Genomic DNA, 18,237 nt, shown 5'->3' with positions numbered 1-18,237 from the left:
TGGGAAGAGGAATGTGTTTGTGTCTGTCACCCAAAGAAGAATTAACACAAGAAATGTAAAGAGCCACTGTGGCTTCTGAGAATCATTTTCCTAAAAAAAAAACAAAAACAAAAACAAAAACAAAAAAATAAAAAACTACAATTATAGTCTGCTTTTTCTGTAGGGCTAGGGCTTCCATGAACTAACCCTAACAGGGATAGGCTTGATCTTAGCCAGAACACTGCAGGATAAAGGGCATCTTCCAGCTGGGTATGTTCAGGATGAAATGGACCACAGGAAGAAGTAAGGAAAACCTCCCTCTTTAGCTAGAGTCCTACCCCTACTTCCTTACCTTACACTGTTCCTCATCTGAGTCCTAATCTACCTTGAACAGATAGGACATCTGGCTATGTGACATTCTTCTGAAGTGCAAATTGCTGTTATTTACGATGGAACTACTACAGATCCTTCTCTGCCTGCATTTGATAGGAGACTGTTATCCTTTCTAATGGTCTTGACCTGTCTGGGCAAGGAGAACAGACAGCTTTATCGTTCTGGCTCCTTCTCAGCCTCACCTTTTCAGATGAATTTATATGTAAGTATTTGGACCCTGTGGGTCTCGGGCCAAATAGATCCATTCGGCCGTGTGGGGGGAAAGCTGAGCCACACCCACTATTGATTCCTAGAAGCTGCCTCTTCCGTAGCCTTAGGGTTGTGTGAGTCCGTTGGGTTGATTTCATGTCTTTGGCTGTGTGTTTGTGATAAGAGAAAATTCTGGTCTACATCCTAAAAGCCAGTGGTTCCCAAAGAATACCATCCCCAGTTTGTGACCACTGACATGTGCTGAACTAAGACTTGAGGGTTGGAATTAGCACTTTCTCGGCACAGCTTTTCTGTGTCAAATCAGGCCATTGAGTTGTGCCTTACTCCAGCAATTTTAGGCAAAGGCCGATCATTTCATCTCTTCCTTGGGAATCCAGAAAATGACTCTAATACTGGATATGATTCAAATAATTCTGACGCTCCTTCTGTCTTCTGACATTTCACCCAGAGTGCTGTAGGATTTGCTGTGGGACTAGAACCAAATTTTTCCCATGTAACTAGCCAATTTGGTTTCTGGGTAGTCTTTTAGGGATTCTCTTTTCATCGTTCTTTCAGACCGTGTTGTCTTGCCAGAGTTTGTCACTTCTGTGATGGCAACCTTATGGGGTCAGCCGATAGACCAAGTTGATTATCAGGAAGAGTTTATTATCAGGAAGAACCAGATGGTAGCAGAACAGTGTGCTATTTGGAAACACCACTACCAGGGAAAAAGAAATACATCCCAGATTCCACAGTATGTTTTAAATAAAACCATAGCAGACAGCTCTTCTAAGAGCAATCTGGATTTTGTTTGTGCCTGAAGCAGAGGAGTTTTTGTGTCTTCTGAGATGGAGAACCGTTGGGTGTGGCGCTTGATACAGTACAGTAACTGGTGAGAGATGGCCAGGCAGCACAAGGATATGAAGCAGTGTCCTGTAGGACGGTGGTGTGCGAGTTAGAGATAACCCATGCGTGCATGGCAGAAGTTTAATTTCTGGGTCACCAAGGCAGATTGGACAGAGACCTTGCACCCTGTAGACATCTCCTTTTTTCTGGACTCTACCCTGCCCCAACACTAAGGGGACTGACTACTCAAGCACTAGTATTACTTTATTTTATGCTCCTCCTTTTTCTATAGCACTAAATGAGTTTTTGGTCTCATGGAATCTCATGGTTTAGTTCAAAGTAAAGCTTTTCACAGGCGGCTTCCTTTTCTTTGAAGTGCAGATAGAATTGCCTAAGACTGGAAAAGGCCTCTCCATGAGCGCCTTCCTTTACCTCTTTTCTTTTCCTTTCTTTTTCTCACAGTGGTTCCTTGGCCCTCCCCCAGCCCCCCACATCTTAATATAAAAGGTTGTACAATCTCTAAAGGCAGGCCCACACAGGGATTGAGGAGCTCTTTGAGTGATAACCACCTCTCACCTGACCTTCCACCCATGGATAGCAATCTTCAGGGAACCAGATCTCCCACATCTTTTTTCTGCCTTCCTATTTCAGCAAAAATAATTAAAAATAGGAATTATATTGGCACCTGGGCACCTTTTCTGAGGTGCTGTTATGTCTGAGATCTTATTGCATATTCATGCGGCCGCCTTCTATTCCTCAAAGCTAGATGGGGGCGGGGGAACTAAGCAGATAGTTCATAGTTAATCAATAAAGGTAATGGGGATCATCTGTTTCAACTATTGTCCCATTAAGACTCTCACCAGAGCTGCTGAGAAAGTATCCTATATTAAAGGTATAACCCCTTTAATTGTATACGTTGCAAATAGGTGTTTTTTTTTCAGTTTATTTTTATTTTATTTCTGTTACTTTCATTTTTATTTCCTTAATTATTTCTCTTTTGCCTTTACATTTGCATAGGCCCCAAATCAGATAAATATCCATATGGAAGTTCTTCTATGGTCTCATTTTTTTATTTTAAATACTGTGAAATATCTGGAATTTATTTTGAATATGGCATTAGGTAGGGATCCGAATTGATTTTTTTCCCCCTATATAATCTATTCCAGCACCATTTATTCCATAAAAGGTTGAAATCCATCCTTTCTAAACTGATTTGAAATGCCATTTTTATCATGCAGAATGTTTTTTTTAGTTTATTTTAATTCCAGTGTACTTAACATACAGCGTTATATTAGTTTCAGGTGGACAATATAGTGATTCGACAGTTCTGTACATTACTCAGTGCTCATCACGATAAGTGTACTCGTAATCCCCTTACCTGCTTCACCCATCCTCTGACCCACCTCCCCTCTGGTAACCACCAGTTTGTTCTCTATAGCTAAGAGAATCTTTAAAAAAAAGCAGGGGGGGGGTGGCCTCTTCGTTTGTCTCTCCTTTATTCCCCTTTTATTTATTTTTTTTGTTTATTAAATCCCACATATAGGTGAAATCATAAGGTATTTGTCTTTCTGACTTATTTCACTTAGTATTACACTCTCTAGACCCATCCATGTTGTTGCAAATGGCAAGATTCCATTCTTTTTTTAATGTTTCATTTATTTATTTTGAGAGAGAGAGAGAGCATGCGCACAAGTAGGGGAGGAGCAGTGAAAGAGAGAGAATCCCAAGCAAGCTCTGCACTGTCAGCACAGAGCCTGACCTGGGGCTCCATCTCACAAACTGAACCGTGATATGACAATCTGAGCCAAACCAAGAATCGGACGCTTAACAAATTGAGCCACCCAGATGGCCCAAGATTTCATTCTTTTTTATGGCTGAACATTATTCCGTTGTGTATATACCACATCTTCTGTATCCATTCATGTATTGATGGATACTTAGGCTGCTTCCATATATTATTATAAATAATAACCAGACATGGGGGTGCAAATATCCTTTCGAATCAGTGCTTTTGTATTCTTTGGATAAATACGCAGTAATGCAATTACTGGATCATAGAGTATTTCTATTTTTAACTTTTTGAGGAACCTCCGTACTATTTTCCACCGTGGCTGCACCAGTTTGCATTCCCACCAGCAGCAAGAGGGTTCCTTTTTCTCCACATCCTTGTCAACACTTATTGTTTCTTATGCTTTTAATTTTAGCCATTCTGACAGGTGTGAAGTAGTACCTCGTTAGAGTTTTGATTTGCATTTCCCGGATGATGAGTGATGTTAAGCATATTTTACATACTTTTATATCTTCCTGTTTAGCAGGTTGTCTTTTAGTTTTGTTTCATTTGCTGTGCAGAAGCTTTGTATTATGATGTAGTGCCAGTAGTTTATTTTGCTTTTATTCCCCTTGCCTCAGGAGACATATCTAGAAAAATACCGCTACAGATGGGGCACCTGGGTAGCTCAGTTGGGTGAGCATCTGACTTTGGTTCGGGTCATGGCCTCACGGTTTGTGGGTTTGAGCCCCATGTCAGACTCTATGCTGACAGTTCAAGCCCGGAGCCTGCTTCGGATTCTGTGTCTTCCCCTCTCTCTGTCCCTCTCCTACTCACACTCTGTCCCTCTCTTAAAATAAACATTAAAAAAAATTTTTTTATTCATGTCTTTTGCCCATTTCTTCACTGGATTATTTATTTTGGGGGTGTTGAGTTTGGTAAGTTCTTTATAGATTTTGGATACTAACCCTTTATCTGATATGTCATTTGCAAATATCTTCTCCCATACCGTCAGCTACCTTTTAATTTTGCTGATTGTTTCCTTCACCGTTCAGAAGCTTTTTATTTTGATGCAGTAGTTCATTTTTGCTTTTGTTTCCCTTGCCTCCGGAGATGCATTGAGTAAAAGTTGCTGCGGCCAAGGTCAAAGAGGTTTTTGCCTGCTTTCTCCTCAAGGATTTTGATGGCTTCCTGTCTTTCATTTAAGTCTTTCATCCATTTTGAGTTTATTTTTGTGTATGGTAGAAGAAAGTGGCCCAGGTTCATTTTTCTGCATGTCGCTGTCCAGTTTTCCCAGCACCATTTGCTGAAGAGACTGTCTTTATTCCATTCTGTATTCTTTCCTGCTTTGTCAAAGATTAGTTGGCCATACGTTTGTGGGTCCATTTCTGGGTTCTGTATTCTGTTCCATTGATCTGAGTGTGTGTTTTTGTGCCGTAAAAATTTTTTTTTATTAAAAGAAAAAGAAAAATACTGCTACGACCAATGTCAGAGATATTCCTGCCTGTCCTTATTTCTATAATTTTTATCGTTAAGGTCTCACATGAAGGTGTTTAATCCATTTTGAATTTATTTTTGTGTATGGTGAAAGAAAGTGGTCCAGTTTCATTTTTTTGCATGTAGCTGTCTCCAGTTTTCCCAACACCATTTGTTGAAGAGACTGTCTTTATATTCTTATCTCTTTAGTCGAAGATTAACTGACCATATAATTGTGGGTTTGTTTCTGGGCTTTCTATCCTATTTCATTGATCTGTGTGTCTATTTTTATGCCAGTACCATACCATTTTGATTATTATAGCTTTGTAGTATAACTTGAAATCTGGAATTGTGATTCGTTTTTCTCTTTTAAGATTTTTTTTTAGCTATTTGGGGTCTTTTGTGGTTCCATACAAATTGTAGGATTATTTGTCCTAGTTCTATGAAAAATGCTATTGGTATCCATATGCAGAATTCTTTTTTTTTTTTTTAATGTTTATTTATTTATTTTGAGAGAGCAAGTCAGGGGAGGGACAGAGAGAGAGAGAGAGAGAGAGAGAGAGAGAGAGAGAGAGAGAGAATCCCAAGCAGGCTCCATGCTCAGCGCAGAACCCAACATGGGGCTCTATCCCACGAACTGTGACATCATGACCTGAGCCGAAATCAAGAGTCGGATGCTTAACTGACTGAGCCACCCAGGCGCCCCCATATGCAGAATTCTTAAATTGACTGTATGGGGAATCTTCTATTTCCATCCATCTATTTATTTTGTTCTTTCTACTGTAGTATTTTATTATCATGCTGTTATTATTAGCTGTCAGTGAAAGTCCTGTCTCCAAATTTGAAAAAAATTCAATCAGAATTCCAAAAAGGTTTGTGAGGGGAGTGACCTTTACAGTAATTTTAAAGTTCATCTAGAAGAATTAAGCCTTTTTCCCCCCTCAATTTTAACTCCAGTGTAGTTAACATACAGTGTTAAAGCTTTCTTTTAATTTAACTAAGTGTTCTCCTCTCCTTCTGCCCCATCTTTCCCTAGGGCAGGGGAAGTGGGGAGTATTCATTATCACAGAGATGGACCAGAAGTGGGAAGCAAGTGCTCTTAATACTGCCCCAATGAATTGAATGAGACACTAATTGTTGCTGGAGGAAACACTGTCCCTGTAGTCGTGCTTATTTTCTTAAGACCAAACCAGGTGCGTCTTTCTAGATTAAGAAATTGTGGCTGTCCATTCTGTGTATGCAGAGTTGTATAGAGGCTCAGTTCTTGCACTTTGAAATTTTAATTTCTCTCCTTTACTCCAACTTCTTCAATTTCATTTTTTGTACTAAGATGAGGGTGGGGCACACCCCGCTTACAGAGTACTCCAAGCTAAGAATCTGCATTCCCACTATCGACCTTGTATTCTGTATCTCAATTCCATTGTCTTATTAACTTTATTTAATAAACATTTATATAATGCTTGCTATGTGCAAGTCTTCTGCTAAGTGTTTCACATGCATGAACTTACTTAAAACTCAGAATAACCCTATTCTGAGGTAAACACTATTGTCTCCATTTAACATATGGGGAAACTGAGACACAGAAAGTTTCAGTGACTTGGCCACGTGCACAGAGAGAGTGGCAGAAGTGGAATTTGAATTCAGGCAGTTTGTCTCCACACCACTCAGTTATGCTGCCTCCCTGTGATGTGAGCCAGCTTCTGCCTGGACTCCACAAATACAGCGTGATGACTGTCTCCCGGTGTTGAACAAATAATTTAGGGAATGTCGGGCCTCTCTCCCCATCCCTGGTAGAAGCTACTTGCCTTTGTCTGGTTTGGCCACAGTGCCCGCCTGCCCCAGCCTGTTCCCGGCGATAGGGATGCTCTGGTGGTTTCTGATGCCAAGTGCTCCGCTGTCCAGCAGTCCTCCCCTCCACATGTGTGAGAGCTCGCTTTGCTAAGTCCGGGGGAGCCCATAGGTCTGCGTTTCTCCAGTTGCAGAAATTATAGAACCATTCAGTGGTCAGCTATCAAATTTTAGTATTTCCAGTGAGCAGATCACCTTGCAATTAGTGAACATGTTTTCTTATTTTCATTCAGTTGGGGGGGGGGGGGGGATTTGCTATTTAGAACCAGGGGCATTGTTTGCGGGAGAAGCACATGATGTTCCCAAAGAGGTAAACCCAGCTTAAGAGTTGTTTCCTCACCCCTTAGAAGCTTCTGTCCAAGCCCTCCTGCAGCCATTCGATTTATGCCAGCACTCTTGCAACATTCCCACCTGCCTCTAGGGAGATAGAGACCAAGGGGGTAGAAAGTGCTCGGGGGAATGTGCATCCCTGCCCTGAGCTAGCTGGTGGCCGGTTTGCTTCCCCTGCTCCTCACTGGGCCTTCCCTTTGGCTCTGCCTCCAGCCCTTGATTGGGTTCCACCAGACAGTTTGGAAAATGCATCTTTCTCCCTTGCCCGACACCCAGAGACCATCCACTGTGGCCTGTGCTGTCCTGGCTGAGACTTGCGGCTGCCTACTTGCCTCACGCCCTCAACGGAGAGAAGTGGACTAGAAGGCTAGGTCTGTTTCAAAATTAAAGCTGATTACAAGGCATTAACATTATACTTACAGAAAGAGCAGCCCTTCTCATTTCTTCGCGGTGCCACGTGTCCCTCTTTGTTCTGACCCGGCCCTGGCAACAGTCCTGCAGCCAGGGATCCCCCTTAAGACTCATCAACATAAATGTCCTCCAACTACAAGGCCCCACTCAGTCTTGCTACACTGTAAAACAAGTGCACGTTTTACTACCCACATCAGCTGCCAAATCAGTTTTTGAGTTCCTTTAGAAACAAAATTCTGTCTTCTCCTTCACACTGAATATGTCTTCTTCCTTCACCTTTCCACCTTGCTACTTTGCTTTGACCCGGTTAAAAACTTGTAAAAATGAGTTTCCCTAGTTTAGTTTGATCTCAACTATGCTCATTGGAATACCTTTTTTTAAAAAAATTGATCTTTTTAGCAAGAGGGATAAAAGAGTAGATATGAGGACAGAAACACGAAGTTCAGATAAGAGAGCAGGATTCCTGGGTGGGGTCCTCGCATGAGAAATTGGAACCCACACTCCTATTCCGCAAGGCCTCCCAAGTGAGACAGGATGCCGCAAAGTTGTGTTCTGTATTGATTATAAAGAGGTAAGTGTGGCTGCATCTGCAGGAGGCAACGTGTGTGCTTTAATTCTCTGTGGAAACCAACCCTTATGTGCATTATAAGGACATTAGGGCATCCTCCACCTGGGGTCTTGGACCCTGACAAATTCTATACGAGTTTTGTTTTTCTTTTATCTATATTTTATTTATTATTTTTTAATTTAAATTCAAGTTAGTTAACAGACAGCACAGTCTTGGTTTCAGGAGTAGAACCCAGCGATTCATCTCTTACGTATGACACCCAGTGCTCATCCCAAGAAGTGCCCTCCTCAATGCCCGTCACCCATTTACCCCATCCCCCCACCCACCTGCCCTCCAGCAACCCCCAGTTTGTCCTCTGTATTTAAGAGTCTCTTATGGTTTGCCTCCCTCTCTGTCTTTATCCTATTTTTCCTTCCCTTCCCCTATGTTCGTTCATCTGTTATTTCTCAAATTCCACATATGAGTGAAACCATATGAAATCTGTCTTTCTCGGACTGACTTATTTCTCTTAGCGTAATACACTGTAGTTCCATCCATGTCTCTATACACGTTTTCTGTAGTTTTCCGGGACCCATAACTTTGGTCAGATGTGCAAATGAATTAGAGAATCCCCCCATCCTCGGCCCCCCGCCCAAGGATTAAGAGCCTCTGTCACAGAAAGTGGTGGCTGGGGCCATAGAACTTTGTGGATATTTGGTCTAGTGCTGTGAGTAAGAGGGGCAAGGGAGATGGGAGAGTCTGCAGGCCTAGCTTATTCTAAAAGCTGCACTAGCAAGCTCTGTGATCTTGGGCAAGCAAATTAACCTAAGCCTTCACTATAAAATTAGGCTAATGACAGTTCCATGCTTATGAGGTTGATGTGAGCATTAAACAGAATGATTCCTATAGAGTGCTTAGCATAGTGCTTGGCACATAGGTACACTGTGAGCATAAAACTCTTACTAGCTGTCCACATAATTTCATCTCCCCTTCGTTCCCCAGAATATGTTCAGTTATACTTCAGAATACAGGGTATTCTTGTGCCCTCCTGTCTTTAGGACAGATCCAAATGCTTACCTGATGCCGTTGAAGGATTTATGTTCCAGAGGTAAACACTGCAAAGAAATCGGAGACCAGAAGCTCTTTCTGTATAGGCTTGAGTAAAGGAAATTGAAGGAACTTTGACTGAAGGTGACATTGTTTAACAGCTCCTGGATTTGGTCATATCACTGTTCTCAGGCAGGGCTGCCGTTCTCTTCCAGCTGTAGTTGCTGTGGCCTTCGTCATTCTCAGGGCATAATCTCTTCACATCTCACGACTCCATTGTATTTCAATCTCCATCATCAAGGGGGACTTTTTTCACTTCTTCCTTATTCTCTTACCACTGTCACCCATTTTTACTGAGTAGATGTCCCTCTGTTCCAGCTCTTCTTTAAAAGAGCTAAAACGCCAGTCCTCATCTTGATGAACTATAAAATACATCTCTCATTCTCCCTTTTTCTGTGCGCTCATTATCTGGACACATCAGTATATGGACTTGTTCCCAGAAGAGTCAGTGGATATCAGTATTAAATTAATTTAGGAAATATGTCAATGTTGCTCCTCCAAAAAGGTGCTGATATGCTATTCTAGTGTAATAAATGAAATAAAGTTTTATTGTAAAGGTAAATTTTCAGTCACCGTAAAGCGTGATAGTCAGCTTTGAAAAGAGCTGTTGCATTCTTTGATACTATATTATTTGTACCTTTAATCCACAGATGATAAGCTCATCGCCCCCAGGACTCAAAGCAGGGAGCCCCTGAGCAAATAGTTTTAAATTTTTTTTTTAAGTTTACTTATTTTTTGAAAGAGAGAAGGTGTGAGTGCGAGCAGGGGAAGGGCAGAGAGAGAGAGGGAGAGAGAGAGAATCCCAAGCAGGCTCTGGGCTGTCAGCACAGAGCCCAATCCGGGGCTCGACCTCACATACCATGAGATCATGACCTGAGCTAAAACCAAGAGTTGGACGCTTAACCGACTGAGCCACCCGGGTTTGCCCCTGAACAAACAGTTTTATATGAGCTGTGAGCCTCCCCTCCTGAAAGTCCCCCAGAGCAGTGCCTACAGCAGCTGTGGGTTTGGGGGCGGCCCTCCTGGGGAGTAAATGGCTCTCTTCTCCACTGACAGGAACACCTGAAGGGAAGATCTCAGACCAAGCTGAGGTGTTACCTGTTCTGTCAGAAAAAGCAAATGAAAATTCATCTGTCCTACAGCTCCTATCCCTTCAGAACCGTAGGTCTTTTTTAATGGAGGGGAAGGTAGAGCACACTCCCAAACCTGAGTCAGATGAGGAGAGCTCTGAGCCGTGGCTCAGAAAGAACAGGGTGAGGAGTGAGTACGTGAGCCGCTTGCTCTGGGCCGGCTGGGAAGCGGGTGCTGCACAGTGTCCTCTGGGCACCATGCTTTCTTTGCCGACAGTGTTTCCCTCTTTCAGTCAGCTTTTGTCTTAAAATGAATAGTTTTCATCCTGGAAAACATGTTGGTAGATGTCATACCAGAAAAATAACTTTCAGTTTTGCTCTGCTTTTGACTTTTGACTATAAGCATTGACCATCATTGTTTAGGCCCTTCATCATTTTCTTTTCTTTATTCTTTCTTTCCTTTTCTGTTTAAGTTTATTTTTTATTTATTTTGAGAGAGCAAGCAGGGGAGGGGCAGAGAGAGAGGAAGAGAGAGAGAGAGAGAGAGAGAGAGAGAGAGAGAGAGAGAGAGAATCCCAAGCAGGCTCTGCTCTGTCAGCCCAGAGCCCAGTGTGAGGCTCAGAGTCACCAATTGTGAGATCACGACCTGAGCCGAAATCAAGAGTCGGACACTTAACTCGCTGAACCACTCAGGAGCCCCTTTCCTTTTCTGTTTTTACTACTATGACTGTTGCTGTCACCATAACCCCCTTTCCAGTGACTAAACAAGCACCGTCTGCATTATTCTACCTTCACCCAGGAAGGTGGGTAGAACAGAGCTTCTGAGCCCTATTTTGCAGACGCAGCTAAAGCTGGGCCTTACCTGTCACTGAGCAACTAAACGGTGAGACTGGAAACCAAACCCAGTTCTGCAGTACCCTCTACTGCCACTGTGGGTCCCCTTCCTTCCTCTTCACTCCCTCTTGTCAACCCACGCAGCCAAAGAAGTCGAGGAGATCTAAAACAGGTGAAAATCATTGTCTTTATCATTCATCTGATTCATCTGTTCCTTTGTATGGGTCACTCTTTTGCAGGATTGTTTTAAGGAGTGGGTATGGTATATTTTACTCCCTTTAGAAGTCAGTGTCATGGGGTGTCTGGGTGGCTCAGTCGGTTAAGCATCTGACTCTTGGTCTCCCCTGAGGTCATGATCTCAGGGTTCATGAGATCGAGCACCGTGTTGGGCTTTGCGCTCACAGTGTGGAGCCTGCTTGGGATTCTCTCTCTCCCCCTCTCTCTCTGCCCCTCCCCTGCTCTCTTGCAGGCACAGGGACATGCACTCTCTGTCTCTCTAAATAAATTGACTTTTTTTTTTTAAGTTTGTATCATGATAAATTTTAGCAGAGGCAAATAAAAGAAATGGCATCAAAACCCAAGATGTAGGGGCGCCTTGAGTGACCGACTTCGGCTCAGGTCATGATCTCCTGGCTTGTGAGTTCGAGCCCCCCATCGGGCTCTGTGCTGACAGCTCAGAGCCTGGAGCCTGCTTCAGATTCTGTGTCTCCCTCTCTCTCTGCCCTTCCCCTGCTCACGCTCTCTCTCTCTCTCTCCCCCTCTCTCTCTCTCTCTCTCAAAAATAAATAAACATTAAAAAAAAAATTTTTTTTTAATTTAAGTAAAATAAAATTCAGTTATTGGGTCACATTAGCCACATTGCATGTGCTCAACAGCCATGTGTGGCCTGAGATACTGGATTTTTTACTCTAATTTATTCACATTTTTAAAAATATTTATTTATTTGTTTATTTGAGAGAGAGCGTGAGTGGGGGAGAGCGGCAGAGGGAAAGAGGGAGAAAATCTCAAGCAGGCTCCACACTCAGCACAGAACCCGATGCTGGGCTCTATCCCGGGACCCTGGGATCATGACCTGGGCCAAAAGCAAGAGTCAGATGTTCCACCAATTGTACCACCCAGGCGCCCAGTCACGTTTAAATTTAAATAGCCACAGGTAGGTGGTAGCTACTCTAATGAACTGCACAGATAGCGAACATTTCCGTCTTTGCAGTCAAGTGTATTGGATGGCGCTGATCTAAAGGCTCTAGCAAAAAAGACTGCCCTTCTGGCAAGCTGTGCCCCTCTGCGCGGGAAGGGCAGCACCAGTACTTCCAGAGCCTTGCCTCCCAGTGACCTTCTCAGCTCATAGACAGCATGGCTTTGCTTAAAAAAGAAAACAAAACCGCAAAAAAAACATTACCATGTGACTGAAGTAATCCACAACGGGTGAACAGCTGGGCAGGAGGGTTGCAAGAAGAACTGGCCTATTTTTCTAAGGACAGAGCCTCGCAGGAAAACCTGAGACAAGAGGAAGTGCAGACACCTAGACCTGCTTCCTAGACTCTTTATGCACAACTCGGGCCACTTACACACTTCCACCCAGATGCCTTCCAGAGGCAGATTTCTCTTCTTGGCTACAGGCATCTTGAGGCGAGGTGCATTAATGATTTATAGTGACCCCAGAAAGGATCAAATATCCAGAGCCTGGTGGGTCATAAGGCTGAAAGAAGCCATTACTATTGGATGAATTACAGATTTCACAATGAAAACATGGCTGCTTCTGAAATAGAAACGTAGAGGTGTATACTGGGGCTCTCATTTCTAGACTACCCAGAGGGGTTTACAATTTTCTGCCCCAGATATGTTCCTTCCGAGCCCTTTTCTAACATTGAAGTTTGTCCTCCTTCCTGACTCCCTTCACAGTTACCTCCTAAAATCCAAAATGCCTTCCAGAATAGCTGCCACAAGGAAATGGCAAGTTTTCTGACTCCCCATGCTTCCCCATCCAGGGGGATATGTCAATCACACTAATTTTAGGGGCAGCAGAGAATGTTTTTTTTTAGTGTGTATTTATTTTTGAGAGAGAGAAAGAGACAGAGTGCAAGCAGGGGTGGGGCAGAAAGAGAGGGAGACACAGAATCCATAGCAGGCTCCGGGCTCTGAGCTGCCAGCATAGAGCTGACGCGGGGCTCGAACTCATGGACTGTGAGATCATGACCTGAGCCGAAGTCGGAGGCCCAACCTACTGAGCCACCCAGGCGACCCAGGAATATTTAGTCCCACTCTTTTTAGTGCCTGGAGCATTGTAAGCATGCAATAACTTAACTACTATCACTGCTACTATTGCTGCTGCTGCTGCTGCTGCTGCTGCTGCTGCTGCTGCTGCTGCTGCTGCTGCTGCTGTTATTATTATTATTATTATTAAGCACTCACACCGAATGGGAAGGAGATTAATCTTGAGAACATTCACTCTTAGCTCTTCCAGGACACATTCTTAGGGTCTGGTCCAGTGAGCCTCCATTTGGGGGGGAGCAGGTAGTGCTCCCACAGAATCCCAGCTTTCGAAAGCCCCTGTTGCTAATGAAAGCATATTGTGTCCCTCGGGTGTGCTAGGGAAACAAAACTGAGGTTCACTTCTCCAGAATTACCAGGTCTTTCCTGTCTCTCATCAGAAACAGCCCCCACAGCTGGAGGGGCTGGTTGTCAGGGGTCTTGGTGCCTTTGTCCCCTACAAAAATGCTAACCTATGGATACCTTCAGAAGGAGCAGGACTGTCTCGTGAAAGTGCCAGTGTGATGTTTAGATTCATCTTTCTCCTTGCGGAGTCCGCAAGTCCAGAGGGGATGTACTGTCTCCCCTATACCATTATAAACTAGGGTGGCCTCGGGAATTCATCATTCTTACACCAGGAACTGCTCATCTGGGCTCTGCTACTTGAAGACGGCAGAAAGAAGGCGCGCGTACAATGAAACGACAGGCCTCTACTCGTTGTTCTCTATTCTTAATATTCATCTGAGCCAGAGCCACGTCCTTCCCATGTAGCTCTTAGACGCTTTCCATATTAAAAGCTGAATGCCTCCGGAGTCGGCCCCTCGAGGCCCAGAGGGAATTAGCATATATTATCCAACTGGGTTGGCACACCTTCGTCTGTCCCTCAGTCTGACTGTGTCAGGTATTCTCCACTTGGGGAACTTGTTGAGCCGGGGTGTTCTGACCAGAGGACTCCGACCAGAGCCTCGGGGCAGAGATTCCCAGAAAGGGGCCTGCCACCTGGCAGGTGGACTGACCAGTCAGTCACCTCCCCGTCCCCAGTGTTATGAGGGCCAAGTTACATGTTTCCTTATCTCATTCTCCTTCCCTTTAGGTCCCCACATCTTTCTGAGTCTTTGTATTCGAAAGGCAGATTCTGGTCTTAGATGATTCCAGCAGAATCTTGGTGCCTGTCATTGCAGGTAATATTCTGTAAAGGGAAATCTTTTTTTTTTTTTTTTTTTTTTTTTGGCATACCAAATCCAGAGCCATATTGGACAACTTTAATTAGAGTCATTTCTATTTAATATGTGGATGAAAAAGCAGGTTTTAATTAAGCGTGTTAAAAGGGGATTGATCACTGTTCGCACAAGAGCCAGAATATTGTGACAGGAAGAATTCCTATAGAATGAAGTCTTTAAGTTGGACTTTCCTTTTTTACTTATGCTTCCATTAGGATTTTGGAGGAATGTCAGCGCACTGTTATTAACTCTGATAGCTTGTACATCGCAGCCAGTATGGTTTGGGGCCCTCTGGCTCTCAGGTTACCTGTATAAATACAGGGATTCACTTCCCAGCTCTACCATTTGCTTAATAAAGAGCAAATGTGCAGAACCCAGCAGCAGCAGCAGCAGCAGCAGCCTGGCAGAGCCGTAATCTGAACAGGATAAACATGCTTCTTTTTGAATGATGCTCTCTCCCCATCCTCCTGCCAAGAGCAGGATATCAAATGAAGGGGAGGTTGTGGTTGGAGTCAGTAAAGTGAATGTCTAAGTGGCACCTGCTCCATTCAGCAGATCTGCTTTCCCGGGGCCTCCCACTGCACATCTGCTCCTGACAAAGCCTCTTTTCTCCTCCTGTTGGTCAGGCTGAGAGCAAAGGCCTAGCAAGGAGACATATTGGTTTTGCTCTGTCAGCACAATTGCCTGTGACATTATAATTACACCAAATCTTCATTATTAGAAAGGCCCCAATTTAGAGATTTTCAGAGCCAAAAAGGGGTTTTCGAAGTGAAATTGGTAAACACATCTTTTCCGTTGTAAAGCTAGCAATTGGATCTGAAAATCATTGAAGGGGTCTAAATATGGAAACTGAGACACTGCTCTGAGTGAGACTACAAAAACCCTGCTATCAGATTGGCGCATGAAAGAGGCGTCCAGCAATTCTGATTTTAGCCAGCCCAAGCTTTCCGTACTGCCTGTAGTACTGTCATGTAGAGCTATATTATATTGTTCTCAAATGCTGATAAAGTTTCTCACCTAGGGCCCCTGGGGGGTGGGAGGTGTTAAAAGAAGTTGATGGGGTGGAGCAGCAAGGGAGAAAACCCTACAGTCTAAATAAGAGAAATGCCAGGAAAAGATATTTTAGGTGAACGCAGAGCATCCAGTTTCAGGTTGAGTTTCCATTTAACAAAGGCAACTCTTATCATGTTCTATGGTGTGTGTACGATCGAAGCGTGTTTATAACGTGGAGTTGGCTCACTGGAAGCTCTGGAAAGGTTTTAGAGCTGCACTCTGGCTACTGAAACTTTAATTAGAGTCGAAGTACAGATGGATTCCTCAGTCCTACCAGCTACGTTTCACGTGCTCTCTAGCCACCATGTTGGCCAGTGCACAAACAGAACATGGCCATCTCTACAGTGAGTTCTGGTGGACAGCGCTGTTTTAGAGATTAGTCTGAACCTTTTGAAATGTCTTGACTGCTTTAGCAAGCCTTGGGAGGTTCCTGTTTCAGCCTCGTTTGGAGGGGGAAAAGAGAATTTGCCTGGAAGTTTTTGGAACGGCTCCTTCCAGCCATGTTACTTTATCTTTTCACCTTAAAAAATTGTTTTCCTGCAAGAATCTCCCGTCCTTTCTCCACCCTCACACACACCCAAAATAATAGTAATGAATTATACCTATCAGAAAGGACTTTCATTTTAGGAAGGTCCACTTTCAGCTGACCTACTCCCTGGTCTCCCCTTCCTAAACCTTTCACGGCCCTGCTGTTTGCCTGGAGAGTTTTCTCATTAAACAGAGCTTCTGACTAACAAGGGCACACGTGAGTGCTCAAGGGCCAAGAGGGTGTATGTGAATTGTTCATTTTGTCTACAACGTGAAGCGTGGACAACACACTGGGGTGGACCATTGAGTTAGTGGCACCCTCCGTTTTCAGCAACTCTGGGGACCAAGAGCAGGGTCTTCAACCTTGCTTCCTTCATTTGTCTGCCTCTTAGAAGTCCCTGCATGGTTGCTTTGACTCCTGAGAGGAAACCTATGTGAAATAACAAAACTACCTCGAATCTAGATATTCTCCTTTTTCTCGAGACCTTAAATCATGTAAATATGATGTTCCTTATCCTCATAGCAGCCCTATGAGACAGAAGTAGCCTGTTTGTTTTATAAATGTAAGTATAGTCAACTCTCAGTTGCCACATACAGATCATCTGTCATGCAGATAACTCGTGACATATTTTAAATCCTTGGACAGTTTCTCTCAACAAGCAAGCGTAAGCCTGGACCATCTCCTCCACCCCCCACCCAGCTGCTGGGTACTTAAGGAACACAAATTAGTTTTCATATTAGCTTAAGGAAGACATAATTAGGAAAGTAAGTCTAAGTAAGTCTGCTGCAAGAAAAGCGCATCATAAATTCCAGGTTATGGGAGAGACGGCTGACCCTCCCTTCGGCTCAACTAAGAGCCGACTGTTAAGATCTGCTTTTACAAACACGCACACCGTTAGCACTCCGTGTGCTGGCATGTTTACCAAAGGATTTGTAGAGCCCTCCATGGGAGGTTGTCAGAGATGGCTTTGTACCCCGGGCACCGGGGCATACAGGGGAGACCGTGTCCTGTGGCCGCTCCTCCCCGCCGCATCCCGGAGGCGCATCTTGCTCAAGTGCTTTTTAAAAGTTCTGTCTGGCCCACCGCCCATCGCAAGCAGAGGCTGACCGAGCATCGCAGGGGGCTCATGTTTGGGCAAAGACGGCAGCAGCCTCAGCGTAAGGTACCAGAGGCACGGCACCCGGCACGGATGGCGGACCGCCCCGTTCTCCAGCCACCAAATGGTCTTAGCCGCTGATAGTTTTGTGCAGAGAAAGCAACCTGGGGATTCCTCTAGTGTCATTCCTTCCGCCTTCTGGCAGAAGCTGGAATTCTTCTATAAAGAACTTGTCCCCATTAGCAATCTGATTATGCTAAATACAGTCCAGATAGGAAAGGCAGGATAAATAGTTGAACAAAATGAAGTTTATTGAGATAGATTTCTTCCTTCGACTATCAAACCCCGTAACTATTTATTTCTACTTTCCAGTGTTACTGTCTTCAGGTGTCTTACTGCCTAAAGACAACTTAATTCTGCTCTTTATATGCTCCTAGAATGTTCTAGTGTTTGTTTTCTAAATGGTACTCTACAGGTTGTGCTTAGTGAGGGATTGAAAAATAGTAGAACATCTTTAGAAGCTTTTTTGCCTCAATCTTTCTGTGTTCAGTTAGCAGAGGTGAGGGCTGGATAGTGGGCACATTTGGAATGTGGTGGGGGGAGGGTTCCTTGTGCTAGTCTCTCTCCTCTTGTACCTGTTTGAAATTCTCCATAATGAAAACACTGAAAGTCATAACAGAAAAATAAATCTCCGTTCCCAACTCTAGGTAACTCCTGATTGGCTCTTGTATCCATTTCCACACCTGACTGTTGGCAAAGCCTTCGTGTCATAACTTTTCCCTGAGGTTTCCATCATCTTGGTACCTTGGGGCACCTGGCTGGCTCAGTCAGTGGAGCATTTGACTCTTGATCTCGGGGTTGTAAGTTTGAGCCCCATGGTGGGTGTAGATATTACCTAAAATCTTTAAAAATATATATATATCAACACTTTCTGTATTGCTCAGACCCTTCCATTGGTATATAGACTTTGGGGACCTTGAGTGTCCTCCTTCTTCCCAGTGATTTTTCTGGATATTACTGAGCATCTCTTTCCCTTCTCTGGAAGATCAGATCAGATGTCCTCCTAATAAGCACATATGTGTCCCACAAACTTCAGCTGAATACTTTTCTCTCCTGCCATTTTCAGTTTAAAGCCCTGTTGGTCAGACCAGCAGGCCTTGAAGTCATCTTGTTCAGCCCCACACTGGGGGCTCAGCCTGCAGGATAATACACCACAGTGGTTCTGAAGCACAACACCCTGACTTCATGAATATTCCTGGACACGAGTAGTTTCGAACAGAAGTTGTAGAAT

General features: G+C 43.9%; 1 protein-coding gene across 5 annotated transcripts in view; it reads left to right on the top strand.

Annotated features, from left to right (window-relative positions):
* NRF1 (nuclear respiratory factor 1) overlaps window positions 1-18,237 on the top strand; it is a 145,618-nt gene that overhangs the window by 113,876 nt on the left and 13,505 nt on the right. The window contains exon 12 of one of the 5 annotated variants that reach the window (XM_086690378.1): window positions 5,688-6,115. The exons of the other annotated variants lie outside the window; for them this stretch is intronic. Coding sequence (XP_086546504.1) covers window positions 5,688-5,773 — 86 coding nt within the window. The 3' untranslated portion in view covers window positions 5,774-6,115. Of the gene's footprint in view, window positions 1-5,687; window positions 6,116-18,237 lie in introns of those variants that run through there. 5 annotated transcript variants of the gene reach the window in all.

The sequence above is a fragment of the Puma concolor genome, chromosome A2 (assembly GCF_028749965.1).
Source record: "Puma concolor isolate L17-30 chromosome A2, mPumCon1.1.hap2, whole genome shotgun sequence".
NCBI classification, from domain to species: domain Eukaryota; kingdom Metazoa; phylum Chordata; class Mammalia; order Carnivora; family Felidae; genus Puma; species Puma concolor.
This window is presented reverse-complemented; position numbering and strand designations above follow the sequence as displayed.